At 38.4% G+C, this 13,350-nt stretch overlaps 2 protein-coding genes across 3 annotated transcripts in view; one reads left to right on the forward strand and one right to left on the reverse strand.

Moving 5' to 3' along the window:
* Positions 1–8,948, reverse strand: part of LOC145485102 (xanthine dehydrogenase/oxidase-like) — a 32,662-nt gene extending 23,714 nt beyond the window's left edge. Inside the window, exons 1-7 of one of the 2 annotated variants that reach the window (XM_081463752.1) lie at positions 8,164–8,948; positions 7,980–8,037; positions 5,811–5,907; positions 4,264–4,372; positions 2,018–2,144; positions 1,676–1,737; positions 452–541 (exon numbers count right to left, since the gene is read on the reverse strand). In XM_081463752.1, the coding sequence (XP_081319878.1) occupies positions 452–541; positions 1,676–1,737; positions 2,018–2,144; positions 4,264–4,372; positions 5,811–5,907; positions 7,980–8,037; positions 8,164–8,214 (594 nt within the window). In that variant the 5' untranslated portion in view covers positions 8,215–8,948. Of the gene's footprint in view, positions 1–451; positions 542–1,675; positions 1,738–2,017; positions 2,145–4,263; positions 4,375–5,810; positions 5,908–7,979; positions 8,038–8,163 lie in introns of those variants that run through there. The other variant, XM_081463753.1, reaches the window with a different exon arrangement.
* Positions 8,949–11,777: 2,829 nt separating this feature from the next.
* LOC145485203 (uncharacterized) lies at positions 11,778–12,828 on the forward strand. Its single transcript, XM_081463905.1, has one exon. The coding sequence runs from the start codon at positions 11,986–11,988 to the stop codon at positions 12,712–12,714; it is 729 nt and encodes a 242-aa protein (XP_081320031.1). The 5' UTR covers positions 11,778–11,985; the 3' UTR covers positions 12,715–12,828.
* The last annotated feature ends 522 nt before the right edge of the window (positions 12,829–13,350 follow it).

Genomic DNA, 13,350 nt, shown 5'->3' on the forward strand with positions numbered 1-13,350 from the left:
AACAAGGGTTTGAGAAGTCAGGATTTCACTGTACAGTGAAGATTTTGTCAATGTGCAGTTCCAGAAAATATCCATACTCCCCCCACAGAAGGGATTGGAATTTCCTAGGGGGTTGTGGGTTCTGGATGACCAAAAAATTTAAAGAAATGTATGAAGCTTACCTGGAATTTCCAGAGGGGTGGGGGGGGGGGGGGACTTAGAAATATTCCCTTCCGTGGGGGAGGTATGGATATTTTCTGGAGCTACACAATGAAGTTGCATGAGGTGGTTCCAATATTGACCCTCTTTGAGTTTGGGGCAAGCAAACGTACGGTGTATTATTTCCAGGAGATGTACAGACATGTTGATATTATCTCCCATAAAATTTATATCCTTTCCTAAGGGTTCAAGAATTTAAGATGGTGCAACAATGTATCTAAGAACAGTATTAGAAAAGACATGGAAAACTCACATTTAAAACACCATTCTGCACAGTGCCATTACAGGTTCCATTTTGGTTTGTTTCCTTGCAACAGCCATTCCCTCCCTTACTGCAACATTCCTTCAACACAAAAAATAATCACAGTTCATACAAGAGGGAAGGTCTAGTCCATTGCAATTAAGTTACTTATAGACAGGTTATATAAGCATGAAGGTTATGGCAAATGGCAAACAGCAAATGGCAAAAATTAACTTTGTGTTCTTTTCTTCTAATCCTTAAATAAATCACACAAAAATAGAATAACTTCTCCTACTATTCACCACAAACACAATATTATTTTCTCTCTACCGTACAGACAGCTTAAAAGACAGACAGCAACACTTTCATTATTGCCGTTTGCCATAAAAGTCATGCTTGACTTCTCTAATATTTAATTAACTACATGTAACTGTGTCAAAATGTACATGTATTCTTAGGGTGTGTTTATAACTATAACAGCCATGAAGTCCTCAAAGACAGACTGCTGGCAGCTGTTGGTTTTTTCTCTTAGGGTGCAAACTTGAATGCAAAAGTGTGAAATGGAAGAGATGGACGTCATACTCCCTTCCTGATTTTGAGAGAAAAACAAACCACCAGCAGTCTAATTGTGCAGTTCCACAAAATATCCATGCCCCCCACAGAAGGGATTGGAATTTCCTAGGGGGTAGGGGGTTCTGGAAGACCAAAACATTTAAAGAAATGTATGAAGCTTAAACTGGAAGTTCTAGTCTTTTTTTATTTAAGAGAGTTATAGTAAGAATTATTTGGTGTTACTCAACTATTTATTGGTGTTTAATTCAATTAGTTATTAGTTTCAATTTTTCTAATAAAAGTTTACATTGACATATTTCATCCAGATTGTAATTTATTTACTTGGCATTTTTTGATTTCAGATGTTCATTTGGTTACTAACTAACTTTCAGAAGCATGGCATGAAAAACTAATAACAAGGTATTGAGTGATGAAGTCAAGATATACGTAAGCATACAGTGGAATCCCAATTTTTGAACCTCCAAGGGAAACAAAACTTGGTTTGAAGAAAATTGGAGAGTTCAAGAAATTGGGGACAAAATTACTACAGTGTTCGACTAAGGAGATGGAATGACTTTTGGTTTGAGCTATCGGGAGGTTCAAAAACTTGAAGGTTCAAGAAATTGGGATTCCACTCCATATAATTATGTGAACTAAAGAAAGTTAACTTTTGCAAATTGTAACCTTTGTGAAGGTCTTAAATCCCTCCAGAATGGGCCGGTAACCAGTACATCGGCATAAATTTCCTGGAAAGCAGATTAAACAAAAAATCTTAACACTACTAAACCATGTCCTGCAAAAGTTGCAGAACGAAAGCTAAACTGAAAACACATCATGACAAGAGGGATTCCCTTAAGAAAAGGTTGGGAATGTTTGTTGTCTCACTTAAGGGTATAAATCAAGGATTCTGGTCTCACTTACAGTGTTCATCACAAAATGCCACTATTTTTAGCTGCTAAAGTATCTATAACACAGTTTTGATGAAACAAGAGGGAGTTTTTGCTTTAATACTCTTTACAATTATACCTTCAAAGGCACTTTCCATTTCTTTGTGTGTTGGTAAAGGCTTGTTCCTCAGCAGAGCATACATGGACATTACAATTCCTGGAGTACAAAATCCACACTGAGATCCATGAGATTTAGCAATTCGTTCCTTTTAAAACACAACAACAAGAACAAAAACAAGATGGACTGAGGAACAATAGAGTTTTGTTAATCTACGAGCCAGCGAGCCATGCAAGCCAAGGGGCAAGCCATGCGAGTCATGCGAGTCATGCGAGCCATGCGAGCCACAGTACAAATGTTAAGAATTTTTATTTGTTACATTTATATTCGCATGAGAACATGAACAAGAGTAATGGAACAAGATGAATAAGATCGCAATATTAAATTCGTCATATCTATGTGGAATACAAGTAGAGACAAAATAGAAGATTTCCTTCTAAAGACTCTAAAGGCAAACAGTGTTCACCCAACGATCAAATTTACGGCGGAAATCTCAGAAACAGAAACTGCGTTCTTGGAGACGAAAGCGTACAAAGGGGACAGATTCAATAAGGAATCTTTTCTTGACGTGCGAACACATTTCAAACCTACAGAGACCTTTCAATACACGAGTTTCTATTCGTGCCATCCACCAGGCGTCACGAAAGGCTTTATCAAAGGAGAAGCGTTAAGGCTTCTGAGAACGAATTCCTCTCAATTTACTTTTGAGGAAAACATGAGTAATTTCAAAACATGCCTGCAGAGTAGAGATTTCCCAGCTAGAATTGTAGAGAAACATCTTTTAGAGATTGAATTCTCTGACAGAAAACTGTCGCTAGCACAGAAAAACAAAACCGCACAAAAGAAAATACTGCCCTTTGTAACGCAATACCACCCGGCGTTGCCCAACCTAAAAGACACACTCACAGAGAAATGGTACCTTATAGATAATCAGCCACAACTGAGAGAAATCTTTAAGGAGTCCCCCAACATCTCATATCGCAAGGGAAAATCCCTAAAAGACATCCTAGTTAAAGCTAAGCTATGAAGGCTTTAGAACTTATTCATCTGCGAACGGCCGGAGTTGTGCAGGCTCGTCAACACCAGGTCAACACTGTTTCTCTCAGAAAATTTTTCTTACTTGAGTCTTGAACCTTAATAAATTCTTGTAGAATTGTTTTTATTTTTGGGGGATCCTGGGCGATTTGAATAGACAAACTTTTCTACACATAACAAAAATATGAAACAAAGAAAAAATTCGTCTAACACATTGACCCTCACGGCAGCCATTACTATGACGCAAGACATAACACGATGTACAGATGTTTAGAACATTTTTCATATTTGATGCACCAATATTTCAATTTTAGGCACTTTTGTAGATAAATTTAAAATTAATTTCCCAGGGAAAGAGAGAGTACCCTAGAGCGAGGTTGTACCATTTATACTCGTCCCCAGGGTCATCTCCGCTTTCAAGATGGCGGGTGGTTAAAAGCGGTAGTTTAATTTAGTGATAGTCGGGCGCGAGATGTTTCTTGGTGAAATGATCGACGACCTCACAGACCGATCGAAGAAAAAAAAATACTCACAAAAATGGTTCGCATGGCTCGCATGGCTCGCACACCGTGGCTCGCATGGCTCGCTGGCTCGCAGATTTAGCAGACCCAGAACAATGTTCAGACGTCTGCAGGGCTGTCATTAAGGGCCTAACCTAATACCCCATTAACTTAATTTGCATCTATGCCATTCTGCCAGATTATCCAAGAGTCTGCCCATGTAGTTACAGACCTATTCTTCCAGTCTCCAATACAGGTCGCCAATTAAGTCTCCCAGCCAATATCAAGGAAAGTGCCTAATTAATAAAATGATTTTTCAGACATATTTTTGCCACGTTTTGGGGTGTTTCAAAAACTCAGACCCTAAAAACTCAGATCCTCTGGATGTCTTGAAAACTCAGACCTGAAAGACTCAGACCCTCTGGGTGTCTTAAAAACTCAGACCCAAAAAACTCAGACATTGGTGTATTGATGAACAGTAAACAAGGGTCTTGAAGCAATTTGCAGCAAACATGCTGTGAAAAATTGTTTTACTTTTGGGTCTGAGTTTTCTGGGGATTTTTTTAGGGTCAAGAAGATAATTAAAAATTATTGGCAATCTCCTGGATTTCAAATTTGTTTCAGGTAAAGCATCTTTGTAGTTTAACACAAATTAAAAATATGCATCACATCGTACATACACCATAACATACATGTATATCACATATCACATATACATTTAAATTTATTTACCTGTACTGGATGCAAAACGGTCTTGGTGCTTCCGATACCTTCCACTGTGGTAACAGCCATGCCATCAACTGCACACAATGGCAGCAAACAACCATTTGCAGAAAGATGTCTCTCCTGTGTCAAGTTTCAACTTAAAGCTTCAATTAGATGTACATATTTAATTGAAGAATATCGATCAAGTCAGAGCTTAACTTTCATTAGCTGTCATGGTAATTGATCAATTCAAAATTCAACTGATCAATAGTCAATTTTTATTCACACAAATTCATGAACATTTAGTCATTTACTCGTGCATTCCAATATTAACTGTAAATGTTTTAACTTGCAATTCAAACATTCATGTAAGCCTTTTAAAATCTGATATGCTAATTTAATAATGCGCTCCAAAAATATGGATCGTCAGTTAAAACATTCGATAATTACTAGGTTATAAATATTACCAGTTGGTTATTATGATACGAAACCTTTTTACAACATTTGAGTATTAACTGCAAACAACTGGGTTTTTAATTAAAACTGAAGTACCTTAAGGTAATTCCTCTGAAATAAAAATGACAATAGATTTTTGTTGAAACTTTGTCCACTGAATATTTGTCATATGATAACTTCAATTTTGAAATAAAAAAGGGGGGTGCCCATGCTCATTAACGAGCAGTGAGGCATTGAAAATGCCCCATTTTTGCATTATTTAATGCTTATTGTAAGAACGCATTCCCAGTAATTGTAACATCTTTGTAAGCCCAGACTCATAAGAACACGCATTAAAATACAGTCAATACATTGTGTCGGACCACAAATAAATGTTTAAGTTTGATTCAGACAGAAAGCTAAATCCTTGATTAAAAATTTGAACCAAATTTCTTGACGTGGTTACCGACTGCAAAATAGAAAAGACCACAGTGTATTTGCTATTTTTCTTATTTATTCAATTTTCAGCAATAGAAATTAGATCAGTCTTTTCTCACGCAAAGCTTATGATTAGTTGATTACAACGACTGGAAAAAAAATTGGGGTGCCCATGCTCGTTGGTGAGCTAGAGCCATTTTTCAACTGACAGAGCTCAATATCAAGGCAAATCCATCATGTTTTCAATATGCGCATGCACAAGCGCGTGCTAATGACGCCATAAATTATGCGCAGTAAGGATGCGCAATGCAAATGTGAGGAATGACCTTAAGTTGGAACAGTCATTCTGGATATATATTCAGTTATGCAAATCAAACTTACAATTCTGTAAACATTCAATATTCAATTCAAACATTCAATTAATGGACATTCAGACTAAACATGCAATTCAGACTAAAACTCTTACAGCAACAAAAAGGTTTTTCCACCCATTAAGTGCTATTTTCTGAGACAATATATAAAAAAAACTCTACTCCTTTTATATCAATTTATTACTTTTTACTGCATACTTGTAATAAACAAAAAAAAAAAAAAGAAAAATTACAAAGGCAAGTGCCTTGCTTCATCCATTACTATACACTGTAGCTACAGACCTGTAATGAGTTGATTGCAAAGTTGATGTCTACACTTTAAAAGGATACTTGATCTTCTTATTTTCATGATCATACTTGGAGATCATGACAGTACATGCTCCACAGCCTCCTTCACTACATCCAAGCTTGGTGCCTGTTAAACCCACTGATATACTGTTAAGGAACAATAATCATTTAACTTTTAAGAGACATCCACAATTTTGAAACATTAAACTTTGTAATTGACAATAAAAACACCAAACGATGTACACAATGTACATGTACTCAAAGGATTTTTCAAAATGTTATGATACCTATTATTTGACCTTATGAGAATAATATTTATAATAATTTATTTCAATCAGCAAACTCATACCTCTACAGACTGTGACAAAAAGATGGAAGAGGGGGAAGGGGCCCTCCCCTAGATTTTTGTTACAAGTAGACTGCATCAAAATTATTTCTGATCAATAATTTTGAAAAATTACCATGGTGACCACAGACTGTGGAAAAATGGTCAAGGTAGGTATAAAAGGGTTCTCTCCCCATAGTTTTTCATTATAATTGGACTCATCAAAACCTTTTGGATAACTTCGGAAAATTCTCACCACAAACTATGAAACAAGGAGGGGACAGGCGTAAAAGGGAAACCCCTCCCCTTTAGTTTTCATTATAATAAAGTATATCAAAATTATTTCCATTTCATTGATAGTCCTCAGTTTGAACAAGATAAGAAGTTACTTGTCAATTATGTGTCATATGATATCAGGTGACATTATATCGTAAGTCTACTATCTTAGATCTGTCATCTTCGGATCTGAAATAATGTACAAATTACCGATAAAAACTTAATTCAAACTAATATTGGAATATAAAAATCAAGGTACTAATTCGGCAATGCAGCTTAAGGAAACTATAAAAAAACAACAAAAGATCAAAGTTGGCTTAAACTGAAAATCAGATACCATAACGTACTATGGCAGTGTCAAATGATATGGGAAACAGGTGAAGATGACATCATCTTTACATCAAAATTTTAAAACAGAATAAATGAACAGCTTCTGAAAGTTTCACTATCACAAAGTGAATCATGTTTTCAGAATTCTGAAAAAACCCTTGGGGTAACAATCCAATTTCCCCTTATACACCTGGGATTAACTTTGAAACTATTATGGATCCTACTAAATCTGATCTTGGTGCGCCTTCCAAAACCATGTTGTATTGTCGCAGTGGTCACGTGTGATTAGATGAAAGAAAAGACAAGACAAGACTGATTGAGAGATTTTTTTTCAGTGGAAACAAAAGTGGTCATGATGCTGCGGTGGTCATATAAATCAGGCGCTCACAAGGTGGGTAACTTGTGATCATACCCTCCCCATCACCCCAGTATTCAAACCCAGTGGGGAGGGGGGAAGATGCCTGATCGCAGGTCATACTGTGGGTTTGTCTCTATTAACTAGTATATTTTTTTAAATTGATGCATTTTTATGGCCAATAAACAATCTACTAATTACAGAACACTGACAGGGTTTAGAGCAATTAACTTTAAATTCAAAGTAAATGTATATAAAAAAATAGGTGACTCTGGTAAACTTTATCATTGAAGCCCATAGAGTTTGCTGTTGGCGTTTGAGACATCTGTTTGTTGTTTAGTTAAAACATATCTTGTTAGTACAGGAGGGGGGGAAGAGGTGGGGGGTACCTTTCCCTAAATGGGCCATGTTTGTCAGCCTCGTGGGACGAGGGAACAGTACCCCCAGGCACGTGTAGTCAGCGTTTCTGTCGACCAAAACAAATACAGGATTTTTGCAAGCCAAGTGGTCTGAATATTAGCGACAAAGAAGATAAAATAAAACCAAAAGTAGGTTAATTTCAAAAACGTTTGTCTGACAATAGAATATGGTGACCGTATTATTAATAGTCAAGTATAAAACTTTCATATGGCCTTCGATCGTCCTAATTTCTGGCGTGACAAGTTAGTCTTTCAATACCACCTCAAATGAAAGATCGTAAAATCTCGGGTTTTCAAGAAATCTCGACTGTTCACCAAATCTTTCGCTGCTACCAAGAGTTATTGACCTATTTAAATAAAACTAATATTTAGAACAGAAAATCGACAGCCATTCAGTGTAAAATATCGAACGTACTACGAAAACTCTCAAAGTACGTATCAGCTTACACTACCCTACGAGACAGCATCGAAAATCAGAGGCGTAGCTACTAGTTTCTAAAGGATACGATGGTTTCGAAGGTATCCTAGTAAAGTCATTTCAGGTTGTGCTTTTGGTTCCACAACCTGCAAAGAAACAGGAAAGCGTACGTAGTAGCAACAGAGACCTCGGTTCCTGTGTCAGCAGTGAAAAATTACGCAAAATATGAATCTCAACACGAGCCATTAAAAGCTTACGACGACATGACATACCTTTCTGCCATTGACAAAGAAAGTGATCTCTTCGCTAGCTGAGGAAGGCATTTTGTCACTCAAACTGGCTGTACACGACTACAAATTATACATGTATGAATTCAGCACCGTCCGATCGTCAACAGCTACGCCTTGACGATGCAGGTTTCCAAAGTCCCAGTTCGACTGCAAATTTCGGCCACAAATCCTTGGAATGTCTCACTTTCTCTTTTCGGCAAAAAACGTGAATAATCGTTACCTCTTTTTACTATGTACTCAGTAAACAACAAGAGTCAAGAAACTAGCGATAAATTTTGCGTTATGGGATCAAGACGAGATCAAGGTTGGATCAAGCTAATCCAACCAGAAAGAGCAGCTGGCCAATCAGAACATTCGAACGAAAAACAAAAGCAATCGGGAGCACGCCGGATCCGAAGGGGGTACACCTAATTTCAATACACAGAAAAGAAGCGGTAGTTTCATGCTGTTTGATTTGACGAGAGCGGAATCAAACGGCCGGAAACAGTTATTCTAAAGCATGTGGCATTTTATTTACATTTTCTGTCAATTTCCGAGCCAAAAAGACCTATAAGCCCTTCGCCCGCGCGCTCGACTAGGTTCGACTGCAAGAGATTTGTCTAGGCAACTTGGGACGGGACACTTTCCGGCAACAGGGGCAATTCAAGAACCCTACCCCTTCATAAAGCTGCCTTAGACTACTTCCTTAGCGTAAGAACTAATAGCTTGGAAAAAATAGGCAAAACAGCGATGAGATTTAAAATTAAACAGAAGATGGGCCCCGCTATATATATATTCGCTATATATCTATCTATATATATATATATATATATATATATATATATATATATATATATATAGATATATACATACATATATACATATATACATATATACATATATACATATATACATATATACATATATACATATATACATATATACATATATACATATATACATATATACATATATACATATATACATATATACATATATACATATATACATATATACATATATACATATATACATATATACATATATACATATATACATATATACATATATACATATATACATATATACATATATACATATATACATATATACATATATATATATATATATATATATATATATATATATATATATATATATATATATATATATTCGCCATTCAGGGTCGGGAGAGAGGGAACGTATTTTCTCGATCACCGGAAAATAAGCAGTCTCAAAATTAAAGACCTCATTTTACGTCGTTACTGTACGTTCACTAAGAGACTTTTGCTGGACATTTAATCACCAATTGCGCTGCTAGTTAGGCCCACTATGAGTATAGTGTTTACCGACAAAATTTCTACCGATAATGGAGGTCGTAAGGGAAACCGCTTAGGCTAAAAAACACTTTTTACATACTTTAATAATGCCTCCCCATTCCGTAAGCCGCAAACAGATCTCTACTCCTCATCTTTTTCCCTCTACGCCGAATAGTTCTATTTTCCTGTCCTTTCAGAACGACCAGTCTCCCATGTACTTCGGTAGTCAAAAAAAGGTTAAATGGTATGCCCTGGCATGGGTGAACAAACAATAGTCCAAATTTCAGTGCACTCACTCGAAACACGACCAGGGACGGCGGAGCCGGGGGGACTGGGGGGGGCTTTAGTCTCCCCCCTTCCAATTTCAAGCAAAAAATACGTAAAATAATAATTTTATAAATATGACCTACTACAAGTTAGCACCTCTGGCGTTCGCTTGTAAGCCCCCCTCTCTCCACCCCCACCCCCCCCCCCCAATTCAAAATACGAATAGTCTTTCCATACAACACCACTTTCAGTAAAATCTGAAAAATCTCAGTTACAACTCGCCTTTATCTCCAACTTCATTCTTAGGTCTTTTCCTATCGTTTCCGCGTTTCATGGAAAAAGCCTTGATAACACAAGATCATGGTCTCTTGTCCAAACTCGTGGCGTAGAAACATCTGCGAATTGCCGGCGAACCGACTTTTTGAACGCCAAAAATTCCAGAATCTCGGGTTTATTCTGATAAACCAAATCAAAAAAATCTTTGAACCACATTGTGATTGGTTTTATTTGAAATTTAACTGCCGGTCTGAATAAAGAAGTAATAGGAACAAAGTGGAAGAAGTCGTTGATCTTTTAAGTAGTTGATCTTATCTAACCGTGCATGCAGAGATCTCCCGATTTCCTTTCAATGGTCTCCTATGAGCAAGGAATCGCAGAGTCTGCTCCCAAACTAGGCTCATTCTCCAGCCATGGGTGTTTCGGTGCGCCCGCGATTCTCTCCAGGACCCAAGGCAGAACTTCGCGAGACTGGAAGGCTTTTGAACCAGCTAAGGTCTGCAAAACCTCTGTACTTTGAAGTTAAGTTTTTACTGCAAAAAATTGTTATAAATAAGTAAATAAATAAATAAATAAATAAATAAATAATAAATAATACTATTTTTGTTCTGGGAGAAATATTTCTGTACTGCCCTTGTGGGCCACCTTAAGTACCAACCCCGCCCTGCCTCCTGCCCCACCCCCGGCCCGCCCCCTGGATTAATTTCTTTTAATTTGGTAGTTCAACCAGATTTTAACCTTAGCATCAAGCTTTTCTTTCTTTCTTTCTTTTCTTTTCTTTTTTTCTTTTACTAATGAATTTGATTGGTTGAAAATGAAACAAGAGAAGAGAGAGAAACAAAAGACCGTGCCAGATGCGAAACCACCGACGCGTTTCGTGGAGAGTCTCGACGGGGAATGCATGGGGTAACCTGAGATCAGGCGTTTTTTGTCCCTGCTGTGATAAAAAGAACGCCTGATCGCAGGTTGTACATGGGGCGAAGTAGCCTCCAACGCAGACGCTCTCTGTTCTCATTACGCAATCTTTCTTAGATTGCGTGACGAACCCAGAGTGCGTCTTCGTTGGAGGCTAAAGATAAGTGCGCTCATTCACCCGTCGACGATTGCAACAGACCTCCCACTCAATTATCCAGGCCTGCAGACAAAGAGAAACAAAGGAAACCTGATAATGCGATCCCGCTGCGTGTCCCGTCAAATTGAAAGGTCAAATGTCGCACACCTGTCCACGTGCCAAAAAGCTTCCTAGCCTTTTTTTTTTTTTTAGAAATGATTGAGTGGGGGAAATGGAACGTGCACTGCATATCGATATTCTTTCCTTTTTCTTTTCTTTCCTTTTTTTTCTGAAAGCACATGACTCAAACCCGGGTCATAGCTGTCCTCGAAACATTTTGGTATTCTCCAGATCTCGGGAACGCCCCCAGTGTCCAAAAGGTCCCATAGCAAAAGCCGATCTTATCCAATGCAAAATGTACTGGGATAAAGATGAAGAAAAAAATCCTAAACGATTAATAAACCGGTTAAAATGATAACCATCAAACCCAGATTGCAAAACCGTAGAAGTTACCCTTAAAATATTGCTGACATCATAATCACATGCAAAGACCCCCCTCCCCCGCTTGAAATCGGGTTCTTGTCTGAGACTTGTATCTAATGGTAACAATTGTGTTGCATGAACCAATCAGGGAGTCGCAATTGTTATTATGTCTAAATTTGGTAGAGAGTCGTTCAAGGCCGCCCTTAAATGTGCCGTCTGCCTTCTCTAGTTCTCTTCCCAACCGCAACGATTCGGAAGCGTCGTCGAAAACGTTAGGGTTTAATACCCGACCATTTTTTTAAGAATTTTACCGGACAAGTCGCCAAAATACCTCCCTTAAAGGAACTAGATTTCCCCCTCCCCATCTTTGACGGACTGGACCTGAAGCAAGAGCCAGAATCTTGCGTTTACTCGACATCATGTACGCCTATGGATGTTCTGGATCTGTACGAGTCTGGCGAATGGTCAGCAGCGAATTCACCTTGCTCTGAACTGTTCGAAGACGTCGATTTGAGCTCTGCTTCTGATCTGGATGAGAGTTGCACGTATCTGAACGACATCGCGATCGACTTTGCCTCTTACCTGGATCCTGCCACCCTGAGTACCAGTCCCGAAGATTTGAGCAAGTATTTAGCCCCCAAGGAGAACAAGCGTAGAGAAGTAGAGCCATATTTACCAGAAGTAGAGCAGGGTTACGCTCCTGTTAAGATTGTAAAAGCAAATTCCAAAGATAATTCCCCCAAACCGGCTGTGACGTATAAATCAAGTACCCTGGCGAAAGAACCCGAGCAGAAGTCGCACAGGCTCCCATCCATCGCTTCCCAACTGAAGGCACCGAAGTCTCGCCGAGCCTCGTCTTCGAAGAAATCACTGGAGAAAGGCAGCGATGAGTATCGGCAGAAGCGAGAACGTAACAACATAGCGGTCCGCAAAAGCCGCTTCAAGAGCAAGCAGAAATATGTGGAGACCCAACACAAAGTTGACGAGCTACAAGAGGAGAATACGCGCCTACAATCCAAGGTGGATTTTCTCACTAAAGAGCTCAACGTTCTTCGTAGCCTGTTTGCCACCACCGGAGCATACAAGGATCCTGTTGTGAATGCAGCGCTCCTGTCTCACGGAATTCCGACCTCTCATGGACTTGTCGCCACCCGTTAATAAAACCTAATGGAACTGTTAACTGATTGTGGACTAAAAAAAAATAGTAGATCTCTGGTTATGATGAAATTCGATGTAACAACACAGCCCGAATAAATGCAGATTGATCACAAATATGGAGTGGTGGTTCTTGCTGCGATGTTGCCGGTAAATTAAAGTAGGGTTTATTACATGTAGATCGATGTTCGTCGTTTGCATGATCAGTTTTTCTTTCTTCGGTTGGTATATTCCTCTGTGTTAAAATTTCGACAGAACTTTCACTTTCCTAGAACTGTGACTAGTGAAGTGCTTTCAAGCTGAAGTTTATATTAAGCTTCAGCTTGCTCCGTTCGAATTCTTGATCAACCTAACAAGTATGACTAGAAGAGCTTAATTATGCGAAATTTACATTCTGGAACAACAAACCGGTTAATTCAGCGTTATGTACGAACCAACACGTAGAAAACTCTCCAAATTGGCGAGATCCACGATTATATTTTCACTGCGGGAATTGACTGCGATTCTACCTCTGCAGAAAATATTTTTTGAAACGAGCTGAAACGTCTCTAAGCGAACAATAGAGACTCGATTTTGTCTAGACTTGATGCTAGCGTTGTAAACGTCCGTGTTCTGTTGAAAATAGGACTGTAGCTTTGT

This window comes from Orbicella franksi, chromosome 4, assembly GCF_964199315.1.
Source record: "Orbicella franksi chromosome 4, jaOrbFran1.1, whole genome shotgun sequence".
Classification (NCBI taxonomy): domain Eukaryota; kingdom Metazoa; phylum Cnidaria; class Anthozoa; order Scleractinia; family Merulinidae; genus Orbicella; species Orbicella franksi.